This window comes from Canis lupus, chromosome 19, assembly GCF_048164855.1.
Source record: "Canis lupus baileyi chromosome 19, mCanLup2.hap1, whole genome shotgun sequence".
Classification (NCBI taxonomy): domain Eukaryota; kingdom Metazoa; phylum Chordata; class Mammalia; order Carnivora; family Canidae; genus Canis; species Canis lupus.
The window spans coordinates 52,073,419-52,089,861 of NC_132856.1; the positions used below are offsets into that span (position 1 = coordinate 52,073,419).

The following is a 16,443-nucleotide window of genomic DNA, read 5'->3' on the forward strand; positions in this document are numbered from 1 at the left end:
TTCCTTCCCCACTCCAGGGGGCAGGGCAGGGCCTGCCTTGTCCTAGCCCAACCCCAGTAGATACTTCTAAACTTCCGGCACTGACAGCCAGGGGAAGGGGAGCAGGGGGTGGAGCATAGGTGGTTGGTGCTCCCTGGGAGAGAAATCTTCACATGGCAAGGCCTCTCTAGTCCAGGGCCCAGCCCAGCTTCCAAGGGGGCAGGTGTGCCCCACTCCACCCTCAGTGAGCAGCAGTCAGAGCTGGCAGACAGGGCCCTGGCCATGCCGTGGGGGTGGGGGGCGGGGGGTGGGGGCATGGGGCAGAGGCACTGCCAGGACCTAGAATGGCACACCCGAGCCTCAAGGCAGGAGGCTGCTGGGTAGGCTTGGAGAAGCCTCCAAGGTCCCCTTCCCCTCGAGCTGCCCAGAGAGCCGTCCTCATGGGAGCCAAGTGGGGTTAGAGACGAAATCCTACCCTAGGGAGGGGCAGGCTGTGGGCTGCAGACACACACGCTGAGTCTGGAGGAGAGGGAGTTGGGCCTCCTTTTCCAAAAGCCAGACTTGTGCCCCAGGGGCCTGGCTTAGAAGGCGGGGGGGTGGGGGAGACAGAAGAGGCAGGCAGGCTCCCACGCTCTAGGGTGCACAGCGACAGGCATGCAGGCACGCCAGGGATGGGAGGAAGGGCCGCCAGGGGCAGCATGGGTGACAGGCAGGAAGCAGCAAGCTGGGGCTGGCGGCAGGGTGGGTCAGCCTCTTCCCGGGTGAGGGTCTCGGCCTGAGTCGCCCAGGAAAGGAATGGAAACCAGGGCTGGGAGACCCAGGGGCCCACAGCCTTGATGGACGAGGCAAGGCTGGGCTTCGTGGCTGGGGACGTGGAATCTGGCAGGAAAAGAATGGCTAAACGTCTCAGGGTGCAAGGGGAACCAAGCCCCTGGGCTGTCTGGAGGGAGGCAACAGTTGAGTTCAAAGAGGATCAAGGACGACATGGGGAAAAAACTGGAACCACAGGCCTAAGGACCAGCCATTCCTCCTGCCACTGCCCCCACCCAACCCTGCCGAGAGTGGGCTCTTTCTGCACCTTCCAGGCCCCAGGTGCAGTGCAGCCCTGACCCAGGATCAGCTCAGCTACTGCGAAGACCCCCCCTGGGGCTCACCAGAAGATCCCTTCCAGAGGGCAGCAGCCAGGCCGCCCAGCGCCTCAGTGGCCAGCGGTGGGGGAATATCCCGGAGCAGGAGGCCCAGGCCTTGCTCTCTGGGGCGCAGAGCTGGGGCTGAAGCCAGCTAGCTGCCTGAAAGTGAGCACCTTGAAAATGGCTCACCTCGCAGGCGGGAGCACCACCTGCTCCCCACTGGGCTGGCCTGGGCTCGGCCACACACGGAGAGGAGGTGTTCCCTATACCAGGGATGGCAAATACCATTCATTGTGGGTGGCCACACTGATCAGTGGGTAGCGGCTGCCACCATAGTGACGCTTTAAAGTGAGAATTCCGGATGCAGCAGGAAAGGGTCCTAGGATCAATTAGTGATGTCTGCCGCAGGCAAAATACAAGGGAAGGGAGCAAATGGAACAGAACAGTCTCATAAATCATCATATCTGCCATGGGGACAGAAGGATCATGGCAGCATCCAGGAGAGAGTTCCCTGCGCAATCCAGTCATGTCTCTTGTGGGTGCAAGGACAGATGTCACATGCAAAGCTATCATGTGGAAAAAAGAAATTCTCTGACCAGTTGTGTCACATCTGCCACAGAATGGGGAGTGGCGGCGTGCTCAGGAGAGAATACCGAGATTGATTAGCTATGCCTGCCACCAGCCCAGGGCCAGAGGAAAGAATGCTGGATCGATTAGTAATGTCTGCCATGAGTGCAGGATGAGATTTCTGCATGTCTGCACTGGAGTGGTGGCAGTGGCAAGACAGAGTTCCAGCAGAGCTTAAGCAAAACCTTCCCTGGCCAGAGATGTGAGGGGTGTTAGCTGAGTATTTGCCATCCCTGACCTATAGGAAACTAGCTAAATGTGTCAGGAACAGGCTGGAGGGGTGGGCCTCCTACAAGGATGGTGGTCAGGTTAGTGTCTGTGTGAGTCAGCTTATGCCCAGGGCAATATGGAGTCCGGCGGGCGCTGGCCATGGCAGGCAGTTTTGAGGTTAGCTTGATTTTTAGTCGTTCTGTTATTTTGGGGTGAAGGGACCATTACGGGGTGGCGGGGTCTCCACCACTCTCAGGTTCTCTAATGTTTGCTACCACGCTAGGTGGGTACTTACCAAGATCTCCCCCTTTGAAAATGCAAAGTTAGGATTGTGGGTAAAATCAAAGAAGAGCAGGCAGAGGAAGAGAAACGTAAGGGACATGAGGGGACAGAGAAAAAGCAAGAAAAGCACAAAAATGGGAGGAGAGAAGAGCAGGGAAAAAAACAGCAAAAGAAAAAAAATTACATGCTATTAATTATATTCATGGTGTTAATATTTAATTCATTATCATCTCCCGAAACAAAAAAGCAACAACATATGTATTACCTACGGCAAGCGCAAAAAAATCATGCAGTGGTTACATCCTTCTTTTCCAGAGGGCTCTATAATCGTGCAGGATAGCAGAGCCCCTGCCCCCGCCCCCCTACTCCCACCCCATCTAATGTGGAGAAGCGGGATGGGCACTGGCAGAAGTTTTTGCAAGATGATGTGTTTTCTTAAAGATAAAAAAGAGGCACCTGATACTGGCATATATGAAGCTGTTCATATTGTTCATGCCCAAGGCCTCTGGCTGGGACATGACATCAAGGCAGAAAACCTTTCACGTGGCTCTGGGCTTCACCAGGTATGGGGTTCAAAGTGCCCTCAGGCTCCCCAGAACTGCTTATCACACTGCAGCCTCCCACCCAGCCCTTCCACATATTCCAAGTCCCTGGGGCTAGGGATGGGAACCCAATCTGGCTGCAGACACCCATGGATGACTGGGCTGCTCCTTTCTCAAGGGTCAAGTTCTAAGTGTGGCCTTGGATATCAGGACAGGGCCTTCTGGGTGTACAAATTTGCCCCTAAGCCTGTGCCAGAGCTTCAGCTCAAAGATAGGTTTCCCGAAACATCAAAACCTGAACAGACTCAAGAGGCTGGGAAGTGGGGGTGAAGGGTCTGGTGGGACAAGCCACGAGCTAGGCACCATCACTGGGCTCAGTGGTCCCTAAGTACCCATATCCACCCCCAAGGGTAGAGCTATGGGCTGTGGAGGGGCGGGCTACCTGGTTGGGGATGGCTCTCTTCTTGTTCAGCTGGGTGCTCCTCTGCTGGGCGCTGAAAACAAAGCAGAGAGAGGACTCATGTGGCGACATGTGGGAGGGACGTGGTGCAGGGTTCTCTCCCCCTTGTGGGGGGCCAAGTGGCCAGCTAAGGGTAGAGGCAGAGAGAAGCCCCTTAAACACAAGGGGCTGCCCAAGGAAAAGAGTTGGGCTCATGCAATGAGAAAATGTATTTAGTTAAACTGAGGCTTCGAGGCCCTGGCCTTGACCACTCCCAAGAGCACCAGCTATTTCCAGGAGTCAAGGGCCCCAGCCTCCAAAGTGGGGGCATGAGAAGCTGGACTCCCAGGTGACTGGGAGGTGGCCATAGTGGCTTCAGGGTAACCTGAGCACCAGGCTGTTTGGGGGGTCAAACCTGAGGCTTTTTCCCACTCTCTCTTCCCATCCCTGACCCCGGAACCAAGCCTTCAGTGGCTCTGACCACAGAGCCAGCCAGCCTGAAAGATCACACCAAGGGACAGCTGCCCACCATGAAAACATCTTGGATGGCTCCTGGCCCAATTCAAAGGAGAGAAGGTCCACAGGGTGTGTTTCTATAAGGTCTCTTACTTGCCTACAGTCCCTGATCTCTTTTATTCTTCAGCTATCCTGTTTCCCAGCTAGTCTGAGCCATGCAGATGAAGGTTTCCACAACATATTTTGTATGTGGGAATCTACTCGGCTCCCCTGTCTGTCCTGTTTTCCATCATGTCGTTAGCTGCAAACAACTGATATCTCCTACGACTTAGACATCTTATATTCTTTTCTTGTCATATTGATTTAGGGATAAGATATTCCTTTAGGAATATATATTGCTTTAGGGACTTTCAGAATATAAAAAGGCAAACCACCTTGTTTCATTCCTTTATTGGCTGCCTCTGGGGCTGCACCTGAAAGTCCAAGCTGGCTGTTGGATAAAGGAAAGAGAGAGAGAGAGAGAGAGAAAGGGAAAGGGAGGGAGAGAGAGTTAAGGAAGTAGGCTTCTATTCCTAGAGGGGCAAAAGTTGGAACATGAAAAACGGGAAGAATTTATCCAACAGTTTTCCTAACATTCAGTGAGTTTATTATAGAACTTTTCCTCTGGGCCCTGGTTTTCGTATTTAGAGGGCAGTGAGAAAACACCGGGCCTGGCTCCATGGCTATACAGTGGGCCTCTGGGGGACACCCCCCCTCCATCAAGGCTGGGACCATGGCTTGCGCCTGGGCTGGGCAGAGCCTGGCACCCTGGGCCCCGCCCCCAGCAAGGGCGACCCCAATCACACACCAGGAAAAAGGCACACAGCAGGCAATACCCACCCGGTCACCAGCTGCTCAGTATAATAACAGCTGGGGGAAGTGGGAAGGCCCAGGAATCCAGAGGAAAGAGTGGAGTGGTCAAAGGAAAAACAGGAGAGATTGTGAGAAGGAACTGTGGATGAAGTATGAGAAGTAGAGACATCAAGGTGAGGAAAACAGCAGCAAACCAAAGAGGGGGACCAGAGTTTTCAGCCCACACACACCCAGCTGCTGGGGGAAGAGGTGCAGGAGGGGGTACCTGAGGTGTGGCCCACGGTCAGGGCCCCAGCCCTCCCATAGCAGGGACAGCCTGACCAGGGCCTTTGGCTCGTCTGGGCTTGCTTGGGAAGAAGCTTCTGGTCATGCCCTCTTCATTTGTTCATTCATTCCTTCCACTCACCTACCATGTGCCCAGCAGAGAACAGCTGACCAACTGCGTTGAGTGCAACTGTAAATGTTCCACCTAGTAAACTGCTTAGCCCAGCACAGAGATCCCTGAGCGAAAGATCCTCTTGTCCAGCCTGCTAGCCCAAGACTGGGCTCTAACAGGCACTTCTCCACAAGAAAGCCTCCCTGAAACCCCAAGGCCAGAGCAGAAGGCTGCCCTCTGGACTCAACACAAGCCTCACACAGCCCTGACCCCAGCAGTGATTACACTGTGTCTTAACTGGTTTGGTGCACGTCTGTCTCTGGCATGGGACCTTCCTTTGAGGGTGGGGACCTGGGTCTGTGCTTGCTCACTGCTGTATCACAGAGCCTGACACAGAGAACACACACCAGAAACACTTGCTAAGTGAATGCAAGGAAGCTGGCTGCCGATTGTTCTGTGATTCTGTTGGGTTCATCAGGCAAGAAGAATCCACATGACGCCTGAGCCTACTGAGGGTAGACCCAGGGGCTGATGGAGTCAGTGAGGGCATGATACTTGAGGCCATCAGCATTTATATCTAATTATGCCAACAAGAGACCCCTGCTCTGGCCCCTTATCGAGGAGCCATGGAAGGTTCTGGTTTTCAATCTATGGTGTATGGATGGAAGCCACGGAGGGCTTGGACAGCAATTCCCAAAGAGCAGCCCCCAGAGCCAAAGTCTGGAGCCCCTGAGATGCTCTGTGAAAGGGCCAAGTGCAGATAGGAGGAGCCTGGGGAAAGCCGCGCAGTTTATGAAAGGCTCTGAGAAGTCATGCAGAAAGTAAAGCACTGCACGCTGCCAGCTTCACCCTTTCCTGAGGCAGCTGGCCTCAGGTATGCCCCACAGGAGGCATGTTGAGGACAATGATGGGGGTCGCTATCAGCCCAGGAAAGCTTCCAGGTACTTTCAGATGGCTGTATGCTTCACCCCGGGACTCTGACAGACAGACCCTCTTGCCCTCGTCGGCTGAGGGAAGCCAACTCGACCACCTCTCTTGGGGCCAGGCTCTGAGGGCAGGGCACTTGTGTCACCCACCAGCCTCTATCCTGAGAAATACATACTTGGCAAATCCAATAAAGTCCTCGTGGTTCGTGTTGATGTAGGACTGCTCGATGTCAATCAGAAGAAGAATCTGGAAGAAAACGGTTAACTATGAGTAGGGAGAGAAGCTTGGCAGGGAAGGCTGTGGCCAGAGCACTTCCCATACCTGCCGGCAGGGGGCGATGGCTGGGACTATACTGCTTCCAGCGCAAGAGAAGGGGAACACCCATACCTCACCTCCAACCCCTACCCTGGGAAATGGGGCGTGGGTACTTTGAAACTTCAGGGCCCCATGAGAAAGAAAGACCGGGCCAACAGAGCAGAGTGAGGCAGTCATGTGCTGGTTGCAGGCACGGCCTCTGGGGCTGACTATCTGGGCTGCAGTCTTGTTCGGCCACTGCCTGGTAGTGTGACCCTTGGCCTTGTGTTACCAAACAGTTGAAAGGGGCAACAAGAGGCCCCACTGCATGAGGTTAAATAATTCACAGCATGTCAAGTGTTTACGGAGCAGCACCTGGCATGTTGTAAGGGCTGCTTTGTTAAAACAGCAAAGGTGGGGAGCCTGGGTGGCTCAGTGGTTGAGCATCTGCCTTTGGCTCAGGTTGTGATCTCAGGATCCTGGGATCGAGTCCCGAATCAGGCTCCCTGCAGAGTGCCTGGTTCTCCCTCTCCCTTTGCCTATGTCTCTGCCTCTCTGTGCCTCTCATGAATAAATAAATAAAACTTAAAAAAAAAAAAAAAAGAAAGAAAAGAAAAACCACAAGCAAACAGCAAAGGTAGTTTGACCAGGTGAGGGCATCAGAATGGCACATGCAAACACAGGCATCAGTTGGGATGTCATCTAAGGTAAAAGACAGGCCTTTACAGCACACCCTACCCCTTCCTGTCATTTCACTGTGCCTCTGGGCACTCAAGCATAAGACATGCCAGCCACTTGGACCTTGTGGGGTTGCTGAAAAATGCTGGGGTGCTCTGTCTGTGGGAGCCACTGTTGTTGGTTTTAACAGGCCCGAGCCCCATCAGCCCGAGCCCTGGGATAGAGCCCAGAAGCACTGGCACTGGGACAACCAGGCGCCATGGGAGTGTGGAAGCGACAGCCATTCTTGACAATAACAATAACAATATGAACTGGCACCTTTCAAGCTTTTGATACAACTTCGAGGTTACAGAAGCCACGGGGAAGGGGTGCAGGTTGACTGGGAGACCCTCTGAATGACAAATGAGCCAGTTTCTTCTCCACTGACATGCAAAACGAGGTGGTATCACAACCAAATACAACACAGAGGCCTGTTTTGGCTCTAGTTTGAACAAACACCTGCCAGGAGACCAAAGCAGACCAACCAGGGGAAAGGGACTCAGACCAGATACAAGTCCTATAGAGATGAAAGGACAGCCATGGGCTCACTCGGCATGACAGGTGAGACCCGTGCCACAGCTCTGCAGGGACCTGTCCCACTCTCTATCCTTGTGTGTGCCTGGACGGTCTTCACAAGGAAAATGTTAAAACATAAAAAGCACCCACACATCTTCTGGTGGGCGAATGGGTAAATAAGCTGTAGTCTGCACCCACCCCTGGACACCACTCAGCAAGCGTTAGCAACAACACCACAAACAACAGGGATGAATCCTGAATGCTCTATGCTGAGCAAAGGAGGTCAGACTCAAGAGGCTACAGACCACAGGAGTCCATTTGAGTGATATTCTGGAGAAGGTAAAACATAGGGATAAGGAGCAGGCCAGTCATTGCCAGGGCCCGGGGGTTGGGAAGGGGCAAAGGACAGGAATTTTGAGAATGGTTTGGTACCTTGACTGAGGTGGGGGTTACCTTGGTTTATGCATGTGCCATTATTCAAGGAAATCTATGCTCAAGATTTAAGCACATTAAAAAAAAAAGATTCATGCACATAAATCATACCTGAAAAACAAAACAAAAGGCCCATACCTGGTCCTTGGTTCTCCCCTCCCGTTCCCGGATGTAGGTAGTGACGATTCGCTCCGTCTCTTCTCGCAAGCGGGGGTAGGAGTTGAGCTGGGGGGCAGGGGGAGAAGTAGAGTGGCGGCATTGGCTGAGTCCTTGTGGCACAGGAAGCAACATGAACCACACAGAGAACATGAGGGGAAGGGGAGTGACAAGGGGTGGGCCTACCGAGTCCCCACCCCACTCCTGTCTCCTGGCTGCTGCAGCTGGGAGACAAGCAGGGGATGGTGGAGGCACGGTGTGCCAGAGAGAGTGACAGGGGTGCCCACGCACGAGCAGAGATGCTGAGAATGGATTCGAAGGTGGAAAGTGGCAAGAGAAAGTTGGGGGTGTGTGTGTCTGCTGCCCAACAGTGATGGCCACCCCCTCCGCCCAGTACTGGGTGAGAGCAAGAACACCTAGTTTAATGAAGGCCACCAGGCCAGTGGGGTGGGAACTCTCGCCCAGCTCGTGAGTGAGTAGCGCCTGTTCTAGGATGTGGGGGCAGCATCTGGGCCATCTACCTCAGAGGGACCCCCTTAGAGAAAACTATTCCCCCATCGTAATGGAGCCGAAGGCACGGAGAAGCCCACCATCCGAGGGTGGGGTGAAGCCCTAGTGTTGGGGACATCTGAGCCGACAGTCAGAATCCCTAGCAGAAACCCTCTGAAATGCCCTGGGACATGAGAACACGCAGGTCTGCATGCTGATAACGGTTCATGCTTGGTGACTGTGAGGAGACCCTCCTTACGGGTTCTGGGCCAGGCAGCGCCGCTCGTCCCCCCACGGCCTGCTTAGTGATCAGACCCTACAACATCCACAGGCCTCCCACCCTCCGCAGCACCCAAACTGGAAACGGGGAGCACCCATGCACTGCAGCACCCCCACCTCTGCCGCCACGCAAAGTTGCGAGGGCACTGAGTGACCAGTGGCCCCCGGGAGGGGGGTTCCCGCCGAGGCAGAGTGTCCAGATGCACAGGTGGAGACTAACGTGGGGGGTGGGAGGGTGGGGAGGAGATGCGGGACAAATGCGCAGGGGACAACAAAACCTGCGGTTACCTTCTCGGCACACTTTTTAATGACCGTGGCCAGCTCTGAGACCACGAGATCAACACACTTCAAACTTGGCTCTTTGAGTTTTACAATCTGTTTTTTCACTATGGCTTCGAAGGCCATGTCCGGGGTGAAGAGCCCCGTCCTGGGTCACATGCGGAGGGCGGGACGAGGTAGGAAGACACCCGGGGACAGTGCAGGCCACACACGCGGGGCGGGGGACAGGGAAAGAGAAGAAAGGAGAGTCAGCTGGTTAGTGACATGCAAGGAGGAGCCGGTGCCCGCATTTGCCCCGAAGCTGCTTCGGATCAAGGAGGAGTCCTGGGTCGGAGTGGGGGGGTGGGGCTCTCCCGACAGACTAGGGGGGCAGTATCGATGTTCGTGACAGCCAAGGGAACTGGGAGGCCTGGAATTTTCATACCTGGGACATTGGCCTCGGGGATGAAAATCTCTACCCCGGCTAGGTTTTTCTCTCTCTCCCTTTTCTACTCGAAGAAGCTTAAGAAGCAAATGTGGGCTTTTCCAGACTGAGACAGAAGGCTCAAGCAGAGTTGCCCTGCCTTGGAAGACCGACCCGGGACTCTAGGGGCCTTTGTGGACGTGCAAGCACAAACCGCCCACTGGAAAGCACTCCAGCTGTGTGGCCAAGGCGTGCTGCCCCGGGAATCAGGCCTGCAGGGGAGCCCAACGCGTCCTGCCAGGTGGAGACAGTGGCCCGTCAACACCAGTACACAGGTGCCTATGACCCAAGTGGCTCGGAGGACATGCTGCCTGGCGGGGGGCAGCTCCATTCCTGGAGGAAGCCAGGGCTACTGGTGGAGGCAGTAAGAAGCCGAGCTGGCTTTGCTGAACTGGGTACCCGAGCACTCATTCTGCTGTTGACATTCGGGCCTTTCTTAGTGCCTGGGGGACAGCAAAGTGGCTGGCTCCAGGAAAGACCGAGGGGGCCAGGTACTGGTCAAGAAGGGGTGACAGCCAGGGAGGTTCAGGGAGCTTGGCCTCCAATAGCTGACGCGGGGTTCCTCTCTGCTTCCCAGAAGGCAGCAAAGCGACAGCCCAATGAAACCCCCAATTCCATCAGACACATGCTAGGCTTGGTATCAGGGTCCCAGGGAGCCCTGCCCACCAGTCTGGCCAGTTCTGGAGGCTTGACGCACACCCCCCACACAGACATTGCACCCAGGCCAACATGCCCCCGCCCCAGCCCCAGGGAAAAGGCCACATTGTTGGAAACTGAGGCAGTCTGGGGGGAAGGGGCCCCAGCAGGGCAAAGGCTGGAGAAGCAGCACTGGGAGCCTGATACCAAACCCCCATACCCCCGCTTCCACAAGGCCAGGAGTCACCCTGCCGAGGGCCCGATACCTTACTGGTACACTGCCTAACTGTATTGATTAGCTCCTGGATAACCAGGTCGACACATTTCAGACAGGGCTCTTTCAGCTTGACGACCTGCTTTTTCACAATGGCCTCGAATGCCAAGTCCGGGGTGAAGAGCCCGGTCCTAAAACCATCCGTACCCGGGGGTAGGGGAGATAAGTCAGAGAGAAACAAAGCACGGTCAGCAATTTCATAGGCATGGGCCAGGTCCCCGAGAATGAGCCAAGGTCACAGCAAGTCTGGGGGTCAGATGCCTGCAAGATGCCTGCATCCACTGCCTGGAAACCCACAGGATGGCCCAAGGACCCCAAGGTTGATATAAGACTGGACAACCAGAGTGACTATTTTGTTGGTTAAAGGAGGGGACCTAAAAGTCTCATGGGGAACCCACGATGGGGACGCATGCAGGGTTCCTGTAATCATGACTCACCTCTGGCTCCCCGCAACCCCCTGGGACAAACCTACAGTGAGCTTTCTTAGAAGGACCCATGCCAACAGACTGGGCGGCTTAACCTACATTTAACCTAAGGGTGGCAACTGCCCTGTGGCATACAACAGATCCACACAAGACAGCACACCTGCCCTCATGCCCTTGGAGACCCACAGGGAGAGACTTAATGTTACTAAATCCACCCAGGAGCCCTCTCAAGTCCTCACAATCAGGGCACCCAGAGGGACAGGGGACCAACTGCCTGGACAGTGGCGCCGTGGAGGTGAAAGGAACGTGGCAACTCTCCCCTGGGAACTTGCCTGACTCCGTGGATGTTCTTAATGGCATAGCTGATCTCACGCCGTAAATCCTTCTCGTCAAACTCCATCTGAAAGCAGACAAATCACCCATATGCAAGGAGGTACCTCCGGCACCCATATAACAGGTGCAGATTAGGGGAACATTATGTCCTGTGTGTGGCTATTTTCACATGACAGACTATTTCACTGGCCAAAATTTTTAAAAACATTAAAACCCAATTTCAGCGAGGATGGTTTGAAATGAACACTTTCACTCTCAGAGGGAACATGAATTCACATGAACTTTTTTATAGGCTGTTTGTTTGGCAGTAACAATCAAGGGCCTCCAAACACATAACTACACTTTCAGGTGACTTTAAATGTTCTAGAAGCCCACCTAGAGGAATTAATAAGAATTACTATGCTCACAGAACTATTCTTAACTGCTAAAAAGTGTGAAAACAACTTAAATATCTAATGATGGGAGGCAGGTTCAATGTATGATGGAACATCCATAAGATAAGATATTTTGCCGTTAACAATGCAAAACAAATATATGACTGCTTTGGAAAGATGGCCACCATATGAAAAAAGCAGGGTATAAAGACACATGAATTGTTTTTCAAGTATGGATGAGGATATGTGCTGTTTTTGTGTATGCTGGGGACTCACCCATTTGCACAGAAATAATCCTGAAAGGGCAAACACCAAAGTGCAAACAGGAATTGTGTGTGGGTGTTAGGATTATGGGTGTTTTTCATCCCTCTAAGCTTTTGTTCTTTCACTAAAAATAATTTTACTGGTTTTTATAAAAATGATATGTGTTCATGGTGAAAAGTGTAAAACTTTAAGCAAATTAACAACAACAACAAAAAAAATCTCAAATCCCAGAACTGACATTCCAATGAATATTCTTGGGAGATCTATTTAGGCAAAGACACATATCGAGACCCATCCTTCATGTGGAAGGATGTCGTAAATACTGTCTATATGCTATGCTGCACAGGCTAGCTTCTTAACCTGCTTTTCTCCCCTTTATCATGATGAGCACATTTTCCCCATAAGATTTTACCTATGTTTTCTATGTATTTTGCAAAGAAAGTATATTGCTTTTTGTCAGAAGGCAAAAATGGAACTTTCCTACAGGTCTGCTGGTCTACAGGTCTCTCAGCTATCTGCTCAGTGAAGGAAGCCTGAAGGTGACACCTCCTCCAGCACCCCCACCTCCATTATACTATACCTACTACCCACAGTAGGCAGAAGCCTAGAGGCAGGAGCTCAAGACCCTGTGGCCTGGGAGGACCTGCCTTGAGGCTGTGTTGAAGGGTGCTTGACCAGAGTAGGAGGCCCAGCCTGGCAGTACTACCTTCACCAGCTCAAAGGGAAACCGCTCATGGAAGATTCGATTAATTCGGGCGCCCCCAGAGAGCTCCAGCGTGTCCACTTGGTCTCCAGAGCCTTCGATCCTCTTTTCAAAGTCCACCCCAAACTGCTGGACCATCCTACAAGGAAAGGAAAACCCAAAAGTCAGGGGGAAGGTTCTGACACAGCTCCAGAATTATGTTCTATGGCAAACTGTGGCTTACATGCTCCTTTTCATTTTTTTGGAGGCAAAAATTATGCATAGACCAAAACAAATAAATTACAGGACTGCCTATGGCACACAATCACCACATGCCAGGTGCGCTCTACAGGCCCGTTACAGTTATTCATTCACTGAATTGGGTAGCGGGGAGTAGTTTTAACTCCCATTTTGCAGATGGCAAGAATGGGGGGGGTTAGCAGCTTAGCAACCTCTGTCCTAAACAGGAAGAACTGTGTGTGAAAAGATAGCCCCTCCATCCAATTCAGGAGGCTTCTGCTGGTTCCCACCACTTCCCAGCATTCCACCAATGACTGCCATAATGCCTTGGACGGGTAGCTTTGTCCCTCTGAGCCTCAGTTTCTTCATCTGCATAGTGAGTTGATCTTAACTGCCTCCTTACACAAGGTCATTGAAAGGATTCAAGGAATTTCTAGATTTTTATCAACTCCAAGAAATCAATCCTAAGGGGCACCAATAGTCTGTACCCTCAAGAGAAAGAACACAATGCAGCCAATTAATGGTAATTCACCTAAAACTTCTGAATTCAGACCAGTTAGAATGTTTTTCTTTTTTTTTTTTTTTTTGTTTTTCTTTTTAAAAAGTGGTCATAGGGGATCCCTGGGTGGCGCAGCGGTTTGGTGCCTGCCTTTGGCCCAGGGCGGGATCCTGGAGACCCGGGATCGAATCCCACGTCGGGCTCCCGGTGCATGGAGCCTGTTTTTCCCTCTGCCTGTGTCTCTGCCTCTTTCTCTCTCTCTGTGTGACTATCATAAATAAATTAAAAAAAAAAAAAAGTGGTCACAGAAGTGATGAAATATGTCAATACCACACATGGGCCCTTGGAACCCAGCCCAGCCCTTAAAAAGGTCTCTAAATATTGCTGACTAGTACTGTGACCACGTGAACTGCAGAGAACTTGTGTTTATTAGCGTTCGGTTTTCCTTAGCATTTCTAGTTGCTTCCTTAGCCTCTTCAACAGTCTGCCTTAACTGTATCCGTATTTCTGCCCCTACTTCTAAATCCTTCATCTCCCCAGATTGTGTGTGCAGCCTGCCCTGAAAGGGGGCTGCTGCAATCAAGGGATCTGCCCCTACTCGGCCAGCAGCACGAAGCCCAGTGCGCTAGCAGGGATGTCCAGCTCGCATAGGCACACATGGCTGATGCCCACAAGATGCCGGGGCAGCTGGGTTTAGCTGCCAGTGAACAGGGTTCTTCTCCCTGAACACCTGGTGGGAGGGCAGGTGCAGAATGTCTCAGATCCCAAGAACCAATTTGCCCACAGAAGTAAACAGCAGGGGATCCCTGGGTGACTCAGCGGTTTAGTGCCTGCCTTTGGCCCAGGGTGTGATCCTGGGGTCCTGGGATCCAGTCCCACATCAGGCTCCCTGCATGGAGCCTACTTCTCCCTCTGCCTGTGTCTCTGTCTCTCATGAATAAATAAATAAATCTTTTTTTTTTTTTAATTTATTCATGATAGTCACACACACACACACAGAGAGAGAGAGAGAGAGAGAGGCAGAGAGAGAAGCAGGCTCCATGCACCGGGAGCCTGACGTGGGATTTGATCCCGGGTCTCCAGGATCGCGCCCTGGGCCAAAGGCAGGCGCCAAACCGCTGCGCCACCCAGGGATCCCGGATAAATAAATAAATCTTAAAAACAAAAAAAAGTAAACAGCACTAATTAAGTTTGAGCATAAAAGCATTCTCACCCCTGTACCCTCTACCGTGCAGTACTGCATAGCGGGGGGTGCGCGGGGAGGGGGAAAGCAGGGTTATGACAGGCATTGCAGGTGGTGTTCTTCTGGTGTGTCCAGGGGACAAGCCACATGTGTAGCACCGTCTACCTTAATAGCTGAGTTTCTGGATCCCACCCTAGCCAAGTGCCCAGGGTTCCTTGCAGTCCAGAAACCAGGAGTACAAAGGCAGTACAAAAAAAATCTCGAGAGAGAACCTGGGATCGTGGGGACACATATTCCCTACCTCATAGCAGCGCAGCTGTGATGAATGCCCCAGAGCTCTGAATTGGGACAGTGAGCACCAACTCAGGGGGAGAATTCCAAGAGAGAGCAGAAAGAGCTGACTGACACAGGGCTAAGCTCCCACTCCTGTTCCCCATGTCTGGCCTCTCCACAGCCACCAAAGGGCACCTGTGATTCCTCCATCAGGCCATCCCTCCTCTGCTCAGAACTCTCCATGGCTCCCATCTTACTCAGAGCAAAAGCCTAATTTCTCCCTGTGGCCCACAAACACCTGAATGATCGGTTCTGTCCCCTCCCTGCCCTCCCCTCCTCCACTCTGTCCCTCACTCATTCTGTCATAGAGCCTCCTCCAACACTGTAGGGCAGTCCTGCCTCAGGGCTTTTGCACTGGCTGGGCCCTATCCTTGACCTCTTCAGGTCTTTGCCTGACTCACTGTCTCAGGGCAGCCTTCTTGACCACTCTATTTTAAATGGCACCCCTCAGGCTCATGCCAGCACCCTAGCCCCTTCCCCACGTTAATATTTTGCCATTTAATGCACTACATGGGGATCCCTGGGTGGCGCAGCGGTTTGGCACCTGCCTTTGGCCCAGGGCGCGATCCTGGAGACCCAGGATCGAATCCCACATCGGGCTCCCGGTGCATGGAGCCTGCTTCTCTCTCTGCCTGCGTCTCTGCCTCTCTCTCTCTCTCTCTGTGACTATCATAAATAAATAAAAAAATTTAAAAAATTAATGCACTACATGTTTTCTTTCTTTCTTTCTTTTTTTTTTTTTTTTTTACATGTTTTCTTATTTGCTTATTTTCTGTCCCATCCCTCCCCCTTCCCCTTTCTAAGCACATACGGCAGGGCTGGCTGTCTGCTCCATTCACTGTGGGGACCCCAGCGCTCAGGACAGACCTGGCACACAGGAGGCTCTCCACAAATGTTAGGCTAAGTGAACAGAGAGACAAATGAGGATTGCCACCCAGCCTGGACCTGGGACCCTGTGGCTGGGCAGAGGCTCTGGAGAGCTGGGTTGGGCTTTCAGGGGAACACATACTGCAACAGGGCTTTGGTTTTGCGGGTGGGGTCATCGGGCCGGAAGTTCTTGTACTCCTCCACCTCCTTCTCGAGGGACAGCAGCTGGCTCTGCAGCTTGCTCCGCAAGGCTGGCAGGGACTCCCTGATGTGGTTGGTCAGTTGCTGCAGGAGGAGAGAGGCCAGAGAGCAGAGGTTAGCAGGCGAGATGCTGCAAAGGGGCTGCTAACCTGTTGCACCTGCAAAGGGCTGATGCTGAGATGCTCCCCCCTGAGCCCAGCACTGCCCCCAGTCTCAAATAGAAAGCAAGAGAAATATCCAGCTGGAGTCCCACTAGTGCGTGGGGCAAGGAGAGCTGGCATGTGCTGCCCACAGCAGCAAGATGCCGTGAGCGGCCCACTGTGCTTTCGTAGGGTGGACAACCAGGGCGTCCGTGACACAGGGTACACACGACACATATGCTGACTCAAAACAGCCTCCCACAAGTGCTCTGGCGAGACACCCAGGAGGCCACCGAAGGACCGATGCACCGACGGACTGGCCAGCAGGGGACGGTCCACATGGGCCACGGAACAACAGGCAGATGTAGAGACATGGAGACAGACCCTATAGACTAAGACAGAATCAGCTCCCCAATGAAAGGAACGTACATAGCATTTGCTCCCTTCTGTGAAAGACTGGGAGAAAGTAAGAATGCTATTTTTAGTTGCACAAAGAGAGAGAGAAGCTCCACAGGAAACAAATGCAGGAGGAGGCCAGAACGGAGCA

General features: G+C 52.9%; 1 protein-coding gene across 11 annotated transcripts in view; it reads right to left on the reverse strand.

Moving 5' to 3' along the window:
- Positions 1 to 16,443, reverse strand: part of DNM2 (dynamin 2) — an 88,303-nt gene that overhangs the window by 16,685 nt on the left and 55,175 nt on the right. For 3 of the 11 annotated variants that reach the window (XM_072787246.1, XM_072787241.1, XM_072787239.1), the window contains exons 7-14: positions 15,698 to 15,840; positions 12,458 to 12,593; positions 11,113 to 11,180; positions 10,348 to 10,486; positions 7,918 to 8,004; positions 5,996 to 6,066; positions 3,213 to 3,264; positions 2,242 to 2,253 (exon numbers count right to left, since the gene is read on the reverse strand). In XM_072787246.1, the coding sequence (XP_072643347.1) occupies positions 2,242 to 2,253; positions 3,213 to 3,264; positions 5,996 to 6,066; positions 7,918 to 8,004; positions 10,348 to 10,486; positions 11,113 to 11,180; positions 12,458 to 12,593; positions 15,698 to 15,840 (708 nt within the window). Of the gene's footprint in view, positions 1 to 2,241; positions 2,254 to 3,212; positions 3,265 to 5,995; positions 6,067 to 7,917; positions 8,005 to 8,991; positions 9,131 to 10,347; positions 10,487 to 11,112; positions 11,181 to 12,457; positions 12,594 to 15,697; positions 15,841 to 16,443 lie in introns of all 11 variants that reach the window. The other 8 variants (XM_072787245.1, XM_072787240.1, XM_072787238.1 and 5 more) reach the window with 3 other exon arrangements.